At 37.6% G+C, this 21,975-nt stretch overlaps 1 protein-coding gene across 1 annotated transcript; it reads left to right on the forward strand.

Annotated features, from left to right (window-relative positions):
* The first annotated feature begins 10,419 nt into the window (after positions 1 to 10,419).
* On the forward strand, positions 10,420 to 11,052 carry LOC145824207 (uncharacterized). Its single transcript, XM_082923828.1, has one exon. It carries the CDS (start codon positions 10,420 to 10,422, stop codon positions 11,050 to 11,052), a length of 633 nt encoding a protein of 210 aa, XP_082779954.1.
* The last annotated feature ends 10,923 nt before the right edge of the window (positions 11,053 to 21,975 follow it).

Here is a 21,975-nt window from a genome sequence, read left to right on the forward strand (position 1 = left end):
TTTGCTTGGAGGTTATGGTCTACTATATTGAGCTAATGAGATCTACAAGGGGCCTTTCCAAGATCAATCGATAACTTACTACTATGGTGGGATGGTGTAAGACCTAAAAAGTGGGAGAAGAAGATTTGGAGAGTTATTCCCCCTGTTGTGTTGTGGTCCTTATGGAAGCATCGAAATGATTGTATCTTCAATGACATCGCTCCAAATCTGCCTAATCTATGAGAATTGGTCAATATTAGAATTGTAATTTGGCAAAGACCAATCCTCAAGGTGTATCATATAAATGTTCATGACTTCATATCTAATTTACAGCAAATCAGGTTTTGTATGGGCAATAGTAGGCTGCTGTAATGACCCCGACCTCCGATTAATGCTAATTCATGATTAATTATGCTTAATAGTAATTTAGGAAGGATTTAGGATTTATTTGCATGTGTATTGCATTATTTATGTGTTTTTATCTGTTTGTGATAAAATGATTTGTTCATATCTTTGACTATAAATTGCGAATTGAAATCCTTATCGGCGTCCGAATCAGAAATCGACTTGATTTATCTGCTAGTTAGGATTTATAGAATTTTATGGTAGGTTTAATTAAAATTCAGTTCGGAGCGATTAAATTAGATTAAATAATGCTTGATGAAATATAGATTTAGTGAATGCTCGTAATTACATTTTTGCCCCTTAGTGGGCCACTTTGTCTAATCTTGATTAGGAGCCCTTCATAACATTTTCTCAGCCATTTTGTGACCAAGAAACGTAGGAGAATGAGAGAAGTGAAAACTTAGCTTCAACAAGAGTTTTGGCTTAGAGACTTGAGGAATTGGTAGAGGATTTGCAAAATTGAGCTTCCTCACCTATAATTCAAGACTTAAGGTAGGAGACTCATCCTCTCACTTATGTATTTGAGTTGTTCTAGCATGGTCCATGGTGATATTAGTGATAGAAGTATAGTTGTGGCTTAAAATGTTGAATTTAGAGCTAAATCATGCATGCATGTGCATATCTTGGAGTTTAAAGTTGTTTTCATGGAAATTCTTGCATGCATGTCTACATTTTGGTTGAAGTCCATGATTTCATCTTGTTTTTGAAAGAATTGGCTTTTAGGAGCATGAATTGGAAGCCTTGAGGTTGATTAGATTCATGCATGTTACATATCCATCATGCTCTTAAAGTTTATTTGAAAATTGTGTTTAATTGAACTACCTTTGGGCTTTGATTTCTCAAATTGATCTTTGAAACATGTCATATTATGAGTTTACAAGTGTTTTCTAGAAAATTAGCCCAAAAGGATCGAATTTGATGCATTGTAGTTGAGTTTTGAGCTTAAGGTTCAAATATGGAAATTCCAGATTTTGGACTCACGCTCGAACGGGGAACTCCACGCTCGAGCGTACATACTGGGTTCATGAAGTACGCTTGAGCAGGTAAAATGACGCTCGAGCGGGAATTTCGTGTATCCAGTACTTTGCTTGTGTTTACAGCCCGCTCGAGTGGGATAATGCACGCTCGAGCGAGGACTTGTGTCTCAGGCTCGAGCGCCCATCGAGCGTGAATTTCATGCATCCAGCACTTTTACTGTAGCTTGAAGTCTGCTCGAGCAGAGAGCAGATTCCTTTTGTCTGCATTTCCGCTCAAGCATAGAAGGACACGCTCGAGCGGGACCCCTGTTTCAGCCAAATTTTGAAAAGTGTTTTAAAGCATATTTTTGCATCCTCATTCCATCCTAGGCATTCCTAGGCCATGTTTTAGACTCTGTAATGAGGATAAAAGATTAGAAACACACTAAGAGCCAATGAAATAAGTTTTGTACTATTAGAACGTGTGTTCAAGTGTGTATCTGTTATGTGTCGTATAGGTCACGTGCCATGCCTTGTCTGATCGATCTGCTCTGTCTGTCTGTCTCCAAGCTCACTGTGAGTAATGACTCTGTAAAGTTATGTTCAACCTAAGTATTTTCTGACTGGTATTGTATGATCTGTTTTTCTGAAATGCTATCTTAAGAATTATGAATGAAAGTCATATTTTCTGAAAAGTAATTGTGGCACCCTTAGTTCACGTGGCCCTTGCCCGGGGGTAACAATACCGCGACCAATCTGCACATAGCCCTTGCCTAGGGGTAACAATATCATGGCTACTTGCGCGCAAGTTATGGACCTCTGTGGTCGTTGGTACCAACTATGTATATGGGTCTCTGGACCAATCTGTTCTGATAGCTCATGGGTGTACCACGTATGATCTTATGCAAAATCTGAATATGCAAATGTATATGAATCTGTTTCTGTTTTGAAGTCTGATTATGCTCTAATTTAAATGCTGGATTCTAACTTGTGCTGGACATCATTCATATAACCCCTTTACTCTGTTATTATTCACTGGGCTTTCGCTCACAGTTTATATTATATATGTAGGTGAGCCGGCATGTGACCAGGGCTAGAGTTGATGGCCCTCTGTACCGTTTTTGTCTGCCAACCGCTGTGCCTCCCGAGGAGGTTCCGATTGAGTCTAACGCCAAGGCTATTTTTGTATTTCATGCTAGTCTTTGTGTAAGCACTGTACAGTCAGATCTTGGGAAGTTCACTTTTGTAAATATTTTGTAAATACTATGTATCTGGACTTGCATGTTTATATATATATTTATAAGTTTTAAAATGTTCTGTCCCATGTACGTTATCACAGCTCATTGGACCTTATCTATTTTGTATTATTGCTTCCGCAGCCCCTTATTATTTGTTAATCTGTTTAGAGGCCTTTGGTAATCCACGGATTACTATCCGATTACGGTGCTAAACCCATAGGGATGGGTTTGGGTCGTGACAGCTGCTGAACCTTGGTGATTGACAAAAGAGGGAGGTAGATGCACTGATCTGATATGAGGGTTGTTCATTGCTTCTGCTGCACTAATATGATATGGGGGATAATTCACTGTTATGATCTGATATGGGGATTTTTTATCTAATATGTTTGTACACTAATTTCCGGGGTTGTCCTCTCTTTGTGGAGACTGTTATGTTTTTGTGCTGTATTTTGTTGGTTGCTCACCAACTTCGGGGGTGCTAGCAAATGATAGGATGGGCTTTTGGTGCCAACTTAGTTGGGATGATCTAGCACATCATGATACTTTTACAGTCTCCTTTCTTTATTGATGTAAATTGTTTCGTACCTTGTTCTTTGCTATTTCATCAATAAAGTTTCTTTTTTGCCGATCAAAAGAAAAAGAATCATATTTATGAAATGCTATTTTATATGAATGAATGAATGTCCCTTTTCGAAATGTATTCATGGCATCCATTAATAAAGCCATTGCTTGAGGAAAATAATACCATGGCCCTTCGTTAGTAAGGCCCTCTCCTGGGTGAAAGAATACTATAGCCCTTTGTTTGATAAGGCCCTTGCTTGAGGGAAACAATATCAAGACCCTTTGTTATATGAGTACAGAGGTCTCTATTGACCTGAGTGGTCCCTTTGCTTGACCTATAAGGTCTTTTTGTTTAGACCCATGTGGTCCCTTTGTTGACCTTCATGGTCCTTTTGCTATATGCCTTTGCGTCCTTCATATTCAACTGAATGTATCACGTATAATATTTTGTTAATGTATTCGATACGGAAAATACCCTATTTGATTCGGATATGTGTTTCATTTGAAAAAGTATGGATTTAAATATGATAAATTTTGGCTTTAAAAATGATGATATATGATATTGGAAATGCAAAATATGGCAAGTATTCTATTTTGAAAATGATATAAGATTCATTTTGAAAAATTGTAAGACATGCTTTTCAATTGTTATGGATTTCATTCATTAACTTCTTTATTTTGGTATTACTCACTGGACTCTAACTCACCCCTCAACCTTATATATATGTAGGTGAGCAATTGAAAGATCGGTATTAGAGTTTGTTCTAGAGTCCGCCCTTTGCATCAAGCCACCTAAGTGTGCCTCCGTGTCAAGGCTTTAATTTTTACTTTTATTGAGCTTTGGTTAACCTTTGTATTTTGTTAAAAATCTTTTATGTAGTGTATGAGATATGTATAAGATATGTTTTCGTATATGTATATATTAAAAATGTGTTGAAAATGTTTTAATTATTTCAGTTGATCATGTATGCACAACTCAATGGACATTATTCATTTTGTTTTGCTTCCGCTTCAGGCCCCGATATTAATTAAATATTTTTGAAATTTTGCCTTTGAGGCCTAATTGCAGGCTAGTCATGGTCTAAACCTTTAGGGACGAGTTTGGGTCGTAACACCATCTCTTAAGATCATTGATTAAAAGATGATCTTTTCCTAAAATCAAATATAAAAACACGGATTGTCGACCATCCAATTTATTTGTCCATATTCTAAAATCTCTACCTAAAATCTTACATTCCTTAAAATAAATTAAACAAAAATCAATTCAAATCTGTTTAAATTGTTTTTTTTTTCTCCTTATAATTAATTTGTAAAACTAATTTGGTTGTTTTCCTATAATTAAATTGTTTTCCTATAAATAAATTAAATAAACTGATTTGGCTATTTCTCATACTAAATTTGTGAATTTTTAAGTTAAAAATAATTTTTTTTCTTCATAATTTATGACTTAGAAAAGGAAAGATGAAGAAAATCCTTCTTGTGCATTATTTCTCTAACCAATTCTTTCTTCTACCCCAAAACTCTAGCCATCATACATTTCACATTTTCTAAGTCATTCACATCCTCCTCATCCTATAAATATCACATTGATGGAATGATACAATTCATTATTTTTTTCTCTATCTTTATGAGACAATTAGAGATTAGTTAATATTTAGTTTCTTTCATTCTTTAAACAAACACTTTCATCCTTTAAGTACACTTTTTTTTTTATACCATTTTGTTTTTATTTTTGCATTTCATATTTTATGTATCATTTGTCCCTCTACTCTCTACTGACTATTATTTGTTTTTGTTTTTTTTTTTTTTTTTTGCTTGTAACCATTTTTTTTTCGTTGGAAAATATTATTTCACTAGAATTTTTATGCAATATTACCCAAAAATAATGTGATAGTGTCATTTGTATAATAAAAAATATGTCAATGGACTATTTATTACAAAGTGATTGATCAAAATTCAACCAAATTATTATTAATAATTTTTTTGTATTGATTTTATATTTGTATATTACTACTCTTTTTTATTTTCTATTTTTAATATTTTGTGACATCATGATATATGTTAATTGATAATTGGTGTAGAGTATTACTTCAAAAATACCTAATAATTTTTTCTTTAATATTTTTATAACTGTACTTTAATATTTTTATCTATAGTTGATTTTATTTAAAAATATCAATTCAAAAAAATATTTACATAAACAAATAACTATTAATTTTGTTTGAATTGAATTGATATTTTGTTTGAATTGATTTTTGTTTAATTTTGTTTTAAAACATTATAAAATTATCTACAGTTGTTTAGATTAAATTGAAATTACGAAAATAATTACAACACTATAAAAAATATTACATTTAATATGTTTTTTCAAAGCTATTAAATATGCACGAATATGTACATTTTATTATGGAAAAAAAAAATACTAATGATGTATGTTTACCAATTTAAAAATATTTACATAAGCAAATTGGTTAAGTGACTCTTGAATTTGTGTAGATTGATATAAATCTAACATGACTTAGGAACCTTGATCATCTCATAAAATTTTTTAAAAAAATTAAAAATTAAAAACACCCCTATATTTTACAGTCAACTTAAATTTATTATCAATTGACAAATCAAATTTTACCAATTCAAGAATATTTTTCCTAATGTACTTACTAGAATAAATATAAAAAGTTAAACATTTCATTTCAATTTTTTTGCCACATCACCTTAAAATAAAGAGAGATAGAAGATGAGTGAGAGAGAGGAAGAGTGACCAAAAAAAAATGATTGTTATATCACTTGACAAATTTTGGTAGAAGGATTTCGTTGATTATGTAATTATACATGACCGAAAGAATAATTTTTGTAATTTTAGAAAATTCGTTTGCTTTAATTTTACCAATTGCATTATTATATATCTATTTGTTATATATAATACTTAGGACAACATATTAATAGCAACAAAAACTAAAATAAAATAAAAATTGTGTAACTCATGCCATATTTGGGATGCTATCTTTTTGATTAAAAAGTCAAGAAACTTAAAGAATGCTAAAATGTGTTTGGCATATACAAAAAAAAAAAAAAAAAAAAAAAAAAAAAAAAAATTAAAAGTTCAAAAAATCTTTGCATTAGTTTGAAAACACCAAAGAATCCTTATGAGTGAATGCATAGGTCTTTACACATTCGGAAGGATAAAACGGAAAATTTAAGGTAGCATTTGGTAATATTTACATTTTTTTGTTTATGTTTACAAAAATTTTATAAACTAATTTTTGTTTATTTTTAGAAAAACATAAATTACAAACGCATTTTGGTTTGAATAAAATGTTTAAAAAAATTTAAAAACATACACTAAAAAATATGTTTGTTCAGACCTAAAATATTTATATTTATTTTTATTATTTCTCACAATGGAATCACACACATTATAATTGAAAAAAAAATTAATTAAAAAATTGAAAAAAATTTAATTGGAAAAAAAATTAATTGAAAAAAAAATATTTGAAAAAAAAAATTAATTGAAAAAAAAATAATTAGGGAAAAAAATTAGTAATTGAAAAAAAATATTAATTGAAAAAAAATTAATTCAAAAAGTAATTAATTCAAAAAAAATTAATTCAAAAAGTAATTAATTCAAAAAAAATTAATTCAAAAAAAATTATTTTAAAAAAATGAATTGAAAAAAAAATTAATTGAAAAAATAATTATTTGAAAAAAGAAACTGAAAACTGAAAATGTAAACTCATTTTTTGAGTTTACGTTTTTTTATTAAATTTATAAACTGAGACAATCATTTATAAACCAAAAAAAATTATCGAACAAGTTTTTATGACAGCTTTTAAAATTTTTGTAAAATAAACTGAAAACGGAATAGTTACCAAACAGACCCTAAGTAATGAAAAAAATATTTGCATTTTCCCATACAATAAAAAACTCATTCGTAAATACATTAATCTTTTTCTATCTCTTAAAAAATCCAAAAAGGCACTTAAAAAGTTCATTTCAAACACTCCTTTTTGTTAAAAAAAAAAGGTTAAAACTTACTCTGTCTCTATTTGGGAAGATGGATTGGGATGGGTTTGGGACTATTTTAGCCACAAAATGTTTTTTTTAGTCTAATAAGACAAAATATCACATCCAACCCATAATCATTACATTTTTTTCTCCCAAAAAGTCAAAAAAGCTAAGAAGTCATTCACAAACGAAACTTTTTAGTCTCAGACTAAAATAGTCAAAAAAAACTAAAAAGTCAAAAAGTCAACCCACTTTCCAAATGAATCCTTAATATTATTATTTTTTTTAAATTGTTTTGAATTAATTTAAAAATAAATTTATTTATCATTATTTACTTTCGTACATTGCATGGGTGATATACCAGTGTATGTGTATTTTTTTTTTTTTTTTGATCAACAAATAAACTTCATTGAAGTAACAATATATAAAAATATGGATTACATCAATAAAAAAAAGATAAAGAGCAAAAAGCATCATAGTGCTACCCATCATTCCAACAAGGTTGGCACCAAGAGTAATATCCTATTATCTGCTTGCTCAATGCAAGGGTTGGTGAGAAACCAACACCACAAAAAGAAACAAAAAAAAAAAACACAAACAACTACGGTGGGTAAAAACAAAACATCACCACAGAACACCCACACCCCCAGCATTCAGTAACTAATGTTTAGCATACTGATGCATAGTGTATATGTGTGTACATATATATATATATATATATATATCAATTTTAAATATCTTTTTGAAAATCAACTATTATCGATCTTGATATTTTTTGTGAAATAACGAGTTTAGAAAAAAAAATCATACCTTTAATATATTTTTTTTAAGTTAACGGATTTTAAGATCATTATCTTATTTCAATTATTTTACTTTCCTAATAGCACCAATAGGCTATTAAAATTTAAAAACAAAAAATCCAAGTTGAGGATTCGGACTAGGGTGGGAAATCAAAGTTCAGATAGTGCAGCTGGAGCTGTACTATGTATTGATTTCATGCAACATTTTAGTGGGAGATCCGACAGTAGTATCTAATAAATGCAACTCACAAGTTGAGATAAAGATGTTCTATGTACTAATAATTAAAGAAAGAAACAGCGGTTTTATATCACACGAGCCACAAGGTTGAGCTGGATTTCCTTGCTTATTTGTTGATCACCAGCTATTTGCACCCATAAAATTTCTAAGTTCAGTCATATTCTGCCTATATGAACTTTCCAGAATTAAATTTTTAAATTTTCATATTACACCTATAATCTTACAAAAAGTACTTTCATTGTTAACTTTTGAAACCTTAACCCAACACACATTCACACTAATTAAGCACATCATTAATTTTAAATTGTTTGCAACTTAATCTTGGATTTTTTTTTAAGTTTTAGCGCCACAAGGAATCTGAATAGTTTTTTTTTTTTTTTTATCAACAAAAGAAAACTTTATTAATGAAGAAAGTATAACATACAAAACTTACATCAACAAAAAAGAAGTGCAAAAAGCACATGACCCTAAATTGGTAAGAAACCAATAAAGGAACCAAAAGAGAAAAGAAAAAAGCAAAGAACAGAGCTGCACTAGGGACCCCAGACTACCAACCAATTGGGAACCCTGGTTCACATTCATCCAACCCTTGGAATCTGAATAGCTTATTTTAGTCATGTAATCTTTCACACAATCTCTAAGTACTCATTTTATACCAATGTATAATATGTTATAGAAAAATTTATTCACATAATTTCTTCCCCAAAAATCTCTCAAATAATATGACAAGAAAAAAGTAAATTAATCACAAACGCTTCTCTTCTCTCAAAACCTTCCAATCAACATTGTCATGTCATTCGGAAAATTTATGTAAATGTAGTACCGTATAATGAATAACTTATTTTAATTATATAAAATTTTCACACAATCTTTAAAGTCCTCATTTCGTGCCAATATATAATATATTATACAATAATCCCATACGGATCACTTCATACCAGTTGCAAGTAAATAAATAATATAAGCTCGAAGATCTAGGCATAAATTTAACTAAGATCTAGGTGGTGATTTCCTTTATCTTTTGACTAAAAAATTAGAGCACCATCCTCACAAAGTAATACCACATTCCTTCATGTCCATCTGAAAAAATATGAGAATGATCTCTTCTTTCTTATTCAATAACAACTTGGTTACAAGTATTTATACAAGTGGTTAAGAGTTTGTTATGACAAACTCTTAACTAACTATATCTACCTCTCTGTAACTAACTATATCTAACTGTCTAAGCTAACCAATTCCTCTAGTTCTGTTATCATTATTATGAGGAAGCTTAATCTGCTGCTGCAGTTGTGAGCTTGGTCTAGAGTGCTGCTCTGCAATCTGTGTGTTCAAGTGAGCTCTTGAACTTACACTCTTATCATTCCCCTGCAAACAGATGGGGCGTGGAAGCACCAGAAGTTTGTCCTTGAGAAAGTGAAATCTGGCTGAAGTTAAAGGTTTAGTGAAGATATCAGCGATCTGGTCAGAGGTAGAGATGTAAGCAAGAGAAATGTGCTTGGAGGCAACACGCTCACGAATAAAATGACAGTCCACCTCTATATGCTTCGAACGGCAGTGGAAAATAGGGTTAGAAGCCAAGGCCATGGCAGAAATGTTATCACAGCAAAGGACAGGAGGTGAAAAAGAAGAAACACAAAGGTCCTTGAGCAGCTGTTGTAACCAGACAAATTCAGCAGTGGTGGAAGCCATGGACCGATACTCAGCCTCAGTAGATGAATGAGAAACGGTTGGCTGTTTTTTAGCAGACTAAAAGATAAGGTTTGGTCCTAAAAACACACAAAACCCAGAAGTAGACCTGCAATCCAGAGAATATCCAGCCCAATTAGCATCAGTAAAGGCATGAAGAGTAAAGGGCCCAGGAGTAAAGCGAAGACCATGAGTGAGGGTGCCTTTCACATAACGAAGAATGCGTTTAACCAGGGCAAAATGAGCAATGGTAGGTGCATGCATATGCTGGCAAGCATGATTATATCTACCTCTCTGTAACTAACTATATCTAACTGTCTAAGCTAACCAATTCCTCTTGTTCTGTTATCATTATTATGAGGAAGCTTAATCTGCTGCTGCAGTTGTGAGCTTGGTCTGGAGTGCTGCTCTGCAATCTGTGTGTTCAAGTGAGCTCTTGAACTTACACTCTTATCACCATCCAATATGATATAACTATTTATATATACCTCCACCAGCCCACTGCATCTTTTCACCAAATAACTTATCAACCTCTCTCTCTCTCTAGAAATATGGGTGCTCCTCAAAATCTCTCCTCTTTTAGATGTGAACTCAGAATCATTAGAGCCAAAAACATAGAGTTGAAATCCAACGGACACTTGTTTGTCAGATGCTATCTCTCTGCAGAAAAAAACAACAGGGTTCGACTAGACGGCCAAGAAATCTCATCAAAATCCAACTTGTTTTGGAATGAAACGCTCTCGTTAGAGTGTTCGGGTACCCAAGACTCCATGGAGATGCTGATGCAAGGAAGTGTTGTTTTTGAACTTCGGTGGAGAAGCACTGCACCCTTTATTGGGAAAATTGGAGGATCACATCTCTTGGGTAGAGCTGAGATTCCATGGAAAACTGTCTCTGAGACCCCGGAGATGGAAATTGAGAAATGGGCAGTCATGGTTCCAAAAAGTAGACGCGTATATGAATATATCAAGCCACCTGCAGTGCAAGCAGCAATGAAGCTTAAAGTTCCGACAATAAAAGAGGCGATGTCGGTGCCAGTGCCAGTGTTGATGCCGATGACGATAAGGAAGAGGAGAAATAATCAAAGGGTGACAAATTCAGATGAGTGTGGATGCATGGACATTGGGTGCAATTGTGCAGATTATGATATGTTTGCACTAGTTGCAGCTTTGGATGGCTTTTAGGTTGGCAAGCCACTAAAAAGCTCTAGGGTTAGTGTGAATATTTTTTTGCCTTTATTCCTAAATTTTTTGATTGAGACAACTGAATACATGATGGTGTACGGCACAGTAGGACTCTTTAGAAATGCTTTGATACTTTAATTGAAATGCAATTTTGTACTTATTTCATCACAATTGACATTGTATAATGAAATCTAAGTTGGCAAAAAATTTGTATCGCTGGTGTTCTATTTATTTCATCTAAATTCATAGTATTAGTGGGTGTTGATTTCTGACCACACAACTAAACAGGGAAACTCAGCAGGAGAGCACTGGCAGAATAGATTAAGTCCGAACAACCTGTTATAGAAAGATAAGAATCCAACGGTGGTTCGTCTACCCGGGAGCACTCCAACGATCAAGTCAGTAATTATATCTCAAAGATAGCCAATAGTACTTAACTCACTAGACGGAGCATAAAAAGCATACTTTAGACCCACGAGGGTGCCTTACTTTTATAGCCAGCACTAACATGTTCTTTGTAGAAGCCTAACTTCAATGGACTTTGGCTCAATGCTCATCTTGGACTCCCAACTAGATAGAGATAAACTCCCTAAGAGTTCTATCTTTATCCAGACTGAGGTCCTTTCCTATTCTAGGATTCTTGTCCCTTATCCGCTCATCTCAGATTCCAATATCTCTAAAGATAACCTCGGCCTAGCCGAGATCATCTCGCATTTGACCAAGCCGCGTGGCACTCTGGCTGACACATCAATGTCACCTCGGCCACGTAATATCATTCATAAAATATGCCTCCACAACTGCCCCCTAACTTTTATTACCTCGGCATCCTAAGGTGATAGAACCTACACCGGTTGTTCAAGTACTATGTCAGCTAAGACTTTCTGTTCTTTCACGACCGAGATCATCACTCGTTGGCTTCGAGCTCTCAAGACTTAACTGCTCATCTTTATCAAGGACCAAGAACCAAGTTCCTTAAGTTCTTTAACCAAAATCGTTCATATAGCCGATGTTCTTGCTTCATTAAATTAAGAACTCTAAGAGTTTCATCTGCACATGAGTTATCACGCACGGTTTTCTCAACCGTTTCTACCATGCATTCTTTTCACACTGGTTTGTACCTGACACACGCAATCAGGAAGCGTCATTTCTGTGCACGCTGCCTGACAAACACGTCATCCAAGCCATTCCATTATGGTTTGCTGCCCTTTCAAATTTTTAACAAAAACACTTTCTCTCTCTCCGTCTTTTCACTTAACATCTTTGATTTCCCTCTGTGCTCAAGATCTTCTCTCTCTAACGAATCCCTAACCTCTATTGCTGTTCCTGTGAGCTCTCTGCAATTATGTTTCATTCACCTCCTCTGACGAAGCATTTATTGTTCTGCTCCACTCATTGCCACCATTTGACTCTGGCAAACCTCAAGCCGGTGTCCTCGACCTCGGACCCAACTAGTTAGTTCTTAGTTTCTTTCAATTTTCAGTTTCAGCCCTCCATGATTTTGGATATGTTCCTTCTTTACCATTTGTCTAGTCTGTTGCTATTGAATCTGTTTTTATAGTTGCACTCTGTTTTTCTTCCTTTGATTACGAATCAATTTTCGGTTCTTGAATCTTGAATCTGTGTAGTCTTTTGAAAATGCCAATCTTGTTTTCTTGTTATGGCTTTTGTATACTGTCTCTCACACACTCACTCAGTGTTCATGAATCTGTACTCTTTATGTTTCTTGAATGTTGTTTTCCTGACTCTGATTCGCACTCCCTTTTGCTTTGTCTTGCTTTGTCTTCAGATTCTTGCCTTTGATTCCTTAATTCAGTGTAGATTTTAGGTCTTGGGATTTGATATCCCCCTAGATCTTGAAAAACCCTCGCCCCAGCTTCAGTCTAGATTTTAGCCGAGGTTTCCAAACCCATACCAAATATTCTTCTCTGAAACTTTGCACCATAAGCCGACATCATGGGAATGTTTAGGTGGAGAGTAGACACCCCGACCAAACTAAAATACTTCAGGCGAGAGTTCTCCATCCCAGCCGACATTCACATCCAATTAGCTGGAGAGGATGACTCCATTATGCCTGGAAATAACTACATGCCCTTTCTCGTAGTCTCCATCACTGAAGGAGGAGTCAGATTCCCCCTCAACATCCTCTTTAGGGAGGTCTTCCATTACTATAAAATGAACCCCATGCAGTTAGCTGTAAACTCTTTTAGGATTATAAACAGAATTGCCGAGTTAGAACATCAGCAGAACGCTAGGATCACCCTGTTTGATATCTAATACTGTTACACGATGTGTGGCCTTAAAACCAAGGCTGGCTATACATATTACCTCAAGCCAAGATCCACCCAATACAAGCTGATAGTCGACATTCCAGACTCAAATAAAGGCGCAACAGACGACTACCTGATTGTCTCAGGCAATTGGGAGTTCGCCAGATGATAAACTCCACATTTTCCCTTTGCGCCGTGAAATTTTTAGGGATGACAAGGGTAAGGACTTAGTTTTCCTCCTTAGAGCCCCTTCTTCTATTCACTTAATCATCCTTTTGTTAATTTGTTTCTAATGTATGACCTCTTTTTTGCAGCTCTTCCCCAGCCAGAAAAGGACTTTCACCGATACTACATGCTGAGCAAAGACTTGGTTCGCCGTCTCGGCATGCCAATCGAACTTCGCAAGGATCCAATCCTCCTCAACTACATCCCGACGTATCGGAGCCCCCTACCCGATGTTCCTCGAAAAAGCAAATCTCCACTTTCTGCAACAACTTTCCTTGCTACTTCATCGCCAAGGCCTGATCAAGCCTCAACTTCTGATCGAGCAGAGCAGCCATCAACATCTGCTCCTCAACTGAATCCTCCAACCCAATGCCAACACTGACGCCGAGCTCCACTCTTTGCTTCTGTAAGCAGAACTCGTAGCCGTACATGCCAAAAAATTGAGGCGTCAGCTTACAATCTAGCAAACCCACCTACTGCACTTCTAGCAATCCGCTTCAGTACCAAAGTTACTATTGCCGCCACTGCCGAAGAGATGGGCCATGCAAAGATCATTACAGACGACCTTCTTGCTGACATCCCAGGTGTAGTGTTAGTCCACTCTTCCGTCCCTTCCCAATTACAACCAAAACCCAAAGCAAAGAGGATTAAAAACGCCAAGGCCAAGCCCAGTGCCACTGAGGTGGAGTCAAAAGGCACAATGCCAATTTCAAAATTGGTTGAAGCAAAGAAATCGGCCAAGAAGAGGCCTGCCGAGGCCGAGGCATCCGACCAACCACAACCAAAAAAGTCGAGGTCCAGTGGGTCTTCTGAGCCCTTTAGGTTTCTCACCGACGCTCCATGGACTCCATCCGTTACGATCAGAGACCGACCTCTTTTGGCCGAGGACAACATGCTCTACAGTTTGGAAATCGGTTCCGCCATTTCCACCATCATTCTATTCCCAGCCGACATCAATCGGATGGCTGAGCTTTCGAAGTACAAAAATTACTCGATGATGATACAGCATTGCATCTTGGTAAGTCTTAATACTTGTAATTTTTTATCTAATTTTAACTCTGGCTTTCATACTTTAACGAACTTTCATTGCACTCTTATAGGCTACCTAGCAGGGTCACTCCCTTGCAGTCAAGATCGATGAATTTAAAAAAACAACTAACCCAAAAACTGAAGGAGACAGCCAAACTCCTTTCCTCACTAAATAAAGCCGAGGCCCGTGTCCGAGGTCTTCCGGATCAGGCCAAGGCTACTGAGTCGTCTCTGAAGAAAGCCGAGGACCGCGCCGAGGCTGCAGAAAATGTTGTCGAGGTCGCTCAGGCCGAGGCAAAAAAAGTCAAAGAAAATGAGGTCCAAGCCCAAACAGAGTTGCAGGCGGGGCTTGCTACCAAGGCGGCTAAGATAAAGAAAACGGATGAGAATACTTATGCTGAAAGGGCAGCCAACGTCCGTGATGAATACAAAAAGCAAGTCAAACAGGCATGCAACAAGGGTTACACCCTTAGTTGGATGGCCGTTTTGAAGGAGTTGGTTATCCCTGAAGACTCGCCCCTCTGGGACGAGAGCCAACCTGTTGTGTCATTCCCTTCTGCTCCAATCCAATCCGAAGATGAGGTTAAGGATGATAAAGAAGCTGAGGCCGACAAGTCTGGGAAGACTGAAGTTATTGGGGCCAAGTCCCCACCTCTGAATAAGAAAGCCATGGAATTGACTCAGGATGACGAGGTCGAGGTTCCCAAGAACACGCCTGAAGCCGAGGTTGAAAGCGCCGAGAAGAGCCTTGACAAAACTCTTCTAGAGATCGACGCTGAGATCGAGGTCAAGAAGGTTGCCGAGAAGCTCTCCTAACTGTCCACTGAGGCCGAAACATAACCAGAATCTTTTCTTTGTTTTTGTACCTTGTACTTTTTCCTTTGTAGTCTTTGCGACCTTTTGGACAATGTTTTAACTTCGGTTTGACCAATGTGCCTTTTTGTATTTGAACAAGTTGTCTTTTCTGAATGCAAGTCTTATTCTTTCCTCTAAGTGTATGTCTTCTTTTGTTCTATGCATGTCTCTGTACTTAGAATATTTTTTGCATGTCTTCAAAGCACAACTTAACTATATAATCACCTCAGATATGAACCTTGATTGTTTATTCTGGCTAACAATTGGAATACTTCGTTGGCTAACACTTATAAATATTTCGAAATATTTTTACAAGTGTTTGTTTCTTTAAAACTCATTCAGTCAAGTACTGCTTCTTTAATTCTAATTGCTATCTCCTATCAAGACTTCTTCATTTCCAAGTTTTGACAATCTGGTTTTATCACCTCGAGTAATATGCATCTCAGATACTTCATTCATAATTACCTCGGACAACTCCAACTTGTAAATTTCTCTGAAATTTCAACGAGTGTTAAGCCCATTCCTGCCGAATTTCAACAAACCCCCAGCTCTTAAGTTTATTTATCATTCCTACTCCCTGCCCACTAATGTAAACCTAAGTTTCACTTAAGTTCACATTAAGCATGTGTCTATGGTCTTTTGCCGAAGTCGGATTCAAACAAACACTAGCCGAGGTTCTCAACCATGTGTTCTCTGTTAATCTAACTGAAATGCACTTAGTTCCATTCTGAGTTTAACTTTGCCGACATGGCAAGTCCAGGTTAATTCAACTTAGTTCAACTCTGTTATATGCAAGTATAATTCAACTCTGCTATATAATGAGTCTAAGTTATTCGTCATGTTTCATTTAGAAACATCGCCAACTTAGTTCAACTCTATTATATGTAAGTACAATTCAATTCTGCTATATAATAAGTCTAAGTTATTCGTCATGTTTCATTTAGAAACATCGCCAACTTAGTCCAACTCTATTATCTGCAAGTATAATTCAACTCTACCATATAATAAGTCTAAGTTATTTGTCATGTTTCATTTAGAAACATTGCTATAGGACTAATCAGTCCTTTCACACAAATTTTAAATTCATCAAACTAAAATTTTATTACTATCTCCGCTAATAAAATTATGACATAAATTTCGAAAAAACAAAAATCTAATGATAAAAGAACTTCAAGTTGCAAGTGTTCCAAGGTCTTGGCAACTCTTTGCCATCACTGTCCTCAAGCTGATATGCCCCATTGCCAGCGACTGAAATGATTCTATAAGGCACTTCCCAATTTGGTCCTAGCTTGCCCTCCCTATGATCCTTTTTGTTGCCGACCACTTTCCTCGGCACAAGGTCCCCCACTTTGAACTCTCTTGGGTTGACTTTCTTGTTGTAATCCCTAGCAAGTTGTTGCTGGTATGCCCCCAGCCGAATTACTGCTCTTTCTCTTTTCTCCTCCAGTAGGTCTAGATCTCAGGCTAGAAATGCCTCATTAGTACCATTTTCCACTCCCTGGGTTTTGATCCCTGGAATGTCGACTTCTAGTGGAATACCTGCTTCAGTGCCATAAGCCATGGCAAATGGAGACTCTCCAGTTGATCTTCTCGGCGTAGTCCGATATGCCCAGAGTACATTGGACAATTCCTCCACCCATTTTCCCTTTGCTGCTTCCGGCCTCTTTTTGATCCCATCCAAGATAGTCTTATTAGATGCTTCTGCCTGACCATTACTCTGAGGGAAACTTGTAGTAGAGTAGTAGTTCTTAATTTTGTACTTTACACAGAAGCTTTTGATTAGCTTACTATCGAATTGTGTACCATTGTCCGCTATTATTGCCTATGAGATCCCAAACCTGGTGATGACATTCTTGCATATGAAGTTCTTCACATCAATATCTCGAATCTTCGCAAGGGGTTCAGCTTCTACCCACTTTGTGAAATAATCAGTTGCTACCAGCAGAAACTTCCTTTGCCCAATTGCTTGGGGCAATTGTCCAATAAGATCCATGTCCCACTAAGTAAATGGCCAAGGGTTGGACATCGGGTTCAAATCTGTTGCTGGTTGATATATCAAGGGTGCAAACCTTTTACACTTCTCGCACTTTCTGATGTAGGCTTCAGCATCCTTCTGCATGTAGGGCCACCGATATCCCTGAGTAATGGCCCTATGAGCAAATGATCTGCCCCCACAATGGCTTCCACATATCCCTTCATGTATTTCATACAATAAGTCTTCAACCTGGGAGGGATGCACACACCTCAAAAGGGGACCAGTAAAAGACCTTCTGTAAAGATGTCCTTCTACTGTTAAGCTAAACCTTGCCGACTTCATTCTGGTCTTATGCGCCTCTTTGCAATCATCTGGCAATTTTTCGTCCCTAAGAAACATCACTGTTGTATCCATCCAACTTGGACCCATCTCCATACACATTGTTTCATACTATGTGATTAGTGGTTCCATGCTTGGGCCTGACAAATAATCCCCCATTATTGTCCTTGCCTCCCCTAATTTCATTGCACTAGCCAGGTTGGCCATGGTATCGGCATGGCTATTGTCATCTTGGCTAACCTGCTGTAGTCAACAATCCTGAAATAAGGCTAGCAGTCTAACAACTTCTTTAACATAGGCTATCATTCTTTCATCTCAAGCTGCATACTCGTCTGTTGCCTAGTTTACAATAAGTTGGGAGTCACAAAAGACTACCACATCGTCGGCTTCCATTACTGCTGCTAATTTCAACCCTGCGATTAGTGCCTCATATTCTGCTTCATTTTTTGAGGCTTTGAACCCCAAACGGATAGACTGTTCTAACATTCACCCATCTGGTGATACCAACACTACTCTTGTTCCCGCTCCTTGACGGTTTAAACTCCCATCAACAAATAGGCGGAAAGAGTCACCGATGTAGATATCGCAGGGCTTGGGTTTTTCTTCTTTCTTCTATTCTATTATGGAGTTTTTCATTCCCAATTGGGTCCCTTCTTGTTCCCCTAGACACCCTAAGTCGTGGCTCACAGGAGCCAGACGTGGGATTGCACCAGGTGTGAACTTGGCCACAAAATCAGCCAGAACCTGACCTTTGATTGATGTTCTAGGCCTAAACTCTAAGTCATACTAGCCCAATATGACTGCCCATCTGGCTGCCCTGCTTGTCAGATCTCCTTACTGTAATAGGGACTTCAAAGGATGTTCAGTCAATACCACAACCTTGTGGGCTTGGAAGTAATGATTCACCTTTTTGGAAGCCATCACCAAGGCTAGTGTTAACTTTTTCAAGGGTAGGTACCTGGTCTCTGCATTTGCCAAGGTTTTACTTACATAGTACACTACCCGTTGTTCTCTTTTCTCTTCTCTGATTATCACTGCACTTACTGCGTGCTCTGAAACGGCCAAGTATAAAAATAGCTCCTCTCTAGGTACTGGATTTGACAGAACTGGAGCTGTAGTCAGGTATCTCTTCAAGTTGGCTAAGGCGACTTCACACTCCTCTGTCCACAAAAAATTTGTGGCCTTCTTCAATAAACTGAAAAATGGTTTACACTTATCTGAACTTTTTCTTATAAACTTGTTCAGGGTTGCGGCCCTTCCTGTCAGCATCTGTACTTGTTTTGCCGATGTTAGGCTCTCCAAGTCAAGGACAGCCTTGATTTGATCTAGACTTGCCTTAATACCCCTTCTAGTAACCAAGTATCCCAGGAATTTACCAGACCTGACTTCAAATGCGCACTTCGAAGCATTGAGTTAGAGCTGATATGTCTCAGGATATCAAAAACTGCCTTTAAGTTGGCCAGGTGATTCTCAGATTCTTTGGTCCTCACGACCATGTTATCAATGTATACTTCCACCGTTTTGCCAATCAGATGTCAGAACATCTTAGTTACTAACCTCTGGTAGGTTGCTCTTGCATTTTTCAACCCAAAGGGCATCACTCTGTAGCAATACAACCCTTTTGGGGTGATAAATGTAGTATTCTCCTCATCAAGGGGTACATTGCTATCTGATGGTACCCCTTGTAAGTATCTAAGAAGCTCATCATTCTATGCCCTGAAGTGGCATCCACTAATTGATCGATCTTGGGAAGTGGAAAACTGTCTTTGGGACAAGCCTTATTCAGGTTGGTGAAGTCCACACAAACCCTCCACTTTTCATTCTTCTTTTTCACAACAACTGTGTTTAACAGCCAAGTTGAGTAGTTTACTTCCCAAATGGCCTTGGCTTCTAGCAGTTTGTCCACTTCCTCCTCTACTACCTCCACATGAACCAACGTCGGCCTCGTTGCTCGCTGAATGACAGGTTTAACCGACCTGTCTACATTTAGTCTGTGGCATGTGACATTGGGGTTAATGCCGGGCATCTCGTATGGCGTCCAAGCAAACACCTCAATGTTTGCTCGCAAGAATACTTCTAACTCCCTTTTCTCCTTCTCGGCCAAGCCTGAGCCGAGAAAGAAGAAGCGCTCTTCATCCCCTTGCTGGACCAGAATTTTCTTCAAGGCTTCCGAACTTTTGTCAACCGACTCTTTGCCGACGTCCTCCAGGACCTCCATGTCCTCATCCTCAATCTTTACTATTTTTGTTTCTCGTACGTTGCAGGCGGATTTCATTGCTGTCATGGAGTAATTCTTTGCCTGCACATGATCTCCTCTAACTTCCTTAATTCCATACTTTGTTAGGAACTGCAACAGCTGGTGCAGTGTTGAGGAAACAGCCCTCATTACGTGTAACCATGGCCTTCCGAATATAACATTGTAAAGGGTAGGGGTGTCAATTATTGTGAATTTTGTGCTTACTTTCTTGGTGCCTACCTGTACCTCCAAGTTTATTGCTCCCAGGGGCCATGTCGTCGTTCCATTGAACCCAACCATTGGGTTGTTGGACTGCTCCAAATCATCTCGGTGAAAGCCGAGCTCCTTATAACATCTGACATACATGATGTCACAAGAGCTGCATTGGTCAATCAGAATGCGCCTTACCTAGCATTCTCTAATCTTAAGGGTTACTACCAGAGCATCGTTGTATGGATGCTGCTCCATGTCTAGGTCGGCTTCCGTAAAGAACAACATTAGTCCCTGGTACTTGTCTGTCCTAGGCTTCTTTTGTTGGACCTAATACACATGCTATAAGTGTTTCACCCTCTGAGTCTCCCCTCGTACCTCATTCTCATTGACCCTCGAGTGACTCACATTGATCACCCGAGGTCCGTCTACTTGCGATTGTAGTGCTGGTAGAGGTGGTGCTGCCGATGCCTGGGCCAGCCTTGCCTACTCTTCCCTCATTCTGGCTTCATCTACTAAGTCCCTTAGGTGACATTGTCTAACCAGGTCTTTCAGATGCGTCTTCAGGGCTCTGCACCCCTAAATCAGATGTCCATCCTCATTGTGGTAGGCACAGTGCTTCCCAAGGTTTCTTCCCATAAATTCGCCAGGAATCTTCTCTAGTGTTCTATAGTACAGCTGGTTTCTGATCTTTTCCAGGACTTTATAAACCGGGATCCGAAACACTGTGGTGACTGCCTGTGCAGCCCTTAGTCCTGTTTCTTGTCTATTAAAATTTGTAATACCTCAATCTTGCTTCGGCGAGTCGTTCCTCTTCTCTTGCTTTGACATATTCATTCCTGGCATATCCTCTTCTGCTCTAGCATATTTCTCGATCATTGCCATGAGCTCCTCCATGCTTTTTAGCAGAGTCTTTGCCAGTGACTTCTAAAGCATGCAATCATCTTCTAGGTCATTCTTAAAAGATACGACTGCTAACTCCTGGTTGCATCCTGGTATTCGGTTGAATACCTCATAATACCTTTGGGCATAAGCCCTGAGGCTTTCACCCTCGCCAATTTTCAGAGCCATTAGGGAGTCTACCCTCAACGGCTGCAATTTGTTTGTAACAAACCTGGCCACGAACATCTCCGCCAGGCCTTCCCAACTCTTCACAATTCCTTTCGGTAACTTGTGAAACCAATCCGACACGATTTCCCCAAAGGATGAGGAGAACACCTTGCATAGTAGCAGCTCGTTCCTGATGTATAGTGCTATTGAAGTCAGGTACAAGCCGACGTAAAAGTTTGGATCGGACTTGCCGTCATATATCTAGAACCTCAGCATATGGAACCTTTTTGGGGCCTTAAACCTATCCAGTTCTATTAAGAACGGCGTCTTTGGCTTAACCGGGGATGTGACCTTGGCCTTCTGCCTCTTTCTCTAGAGGTAGTCCCTTAGTTCCTAATTAGTCCGACCAGGAGCTCAGCTGTTAAGGGACTTCAGCCTCTTTGGTGCACTGCTCTTGGTGTTGTTATGCATCCTCTTGGACTTCTCTTCATTCACCGTGTCAAAACAAAGTTCATTCCTTTGAACATGGCAATGTTCTTTGACACAAGTTCCCTTAGCACGAGTGTAGACGTCCCCGAATGCCCCGGGAGGATGGGTCCCGTTCTGTTCATTTTGGGCTTACTACAGTTCGGACTCAAATTCTCACAGTTCTCAATCTAAACCAAAGAGTCCAAATCCAGCAAATCGTTTTAAGAAAACAGATTTTTTTTTAAAGAAGTGCCAAACATGGACTGCTT

This window comes from Camellia sinensis, chromosome 4 (genome assembly GCF_055761805.1).
Source record: "Camellia sinensis isolate YWXY chromosome 4, ASM5576180v1, whole genome shotgun sequence".
NCBI lineage: Eukaryota > Viridiplantae > Streptophyta > Magnoliopsida > Ericales > Theaceae > Camellia > Camellia sinensis.

Bases quoted from the DNA above. Each gene is read 5' to 3' on its own strand.
- LOC145824207 (XM_082923828.1), top strand. From the start codon at position 10,420: ATGGGTGCTCCTCAAAATCTCTCCTCTTTTAGATGTGAACTCAGAATC.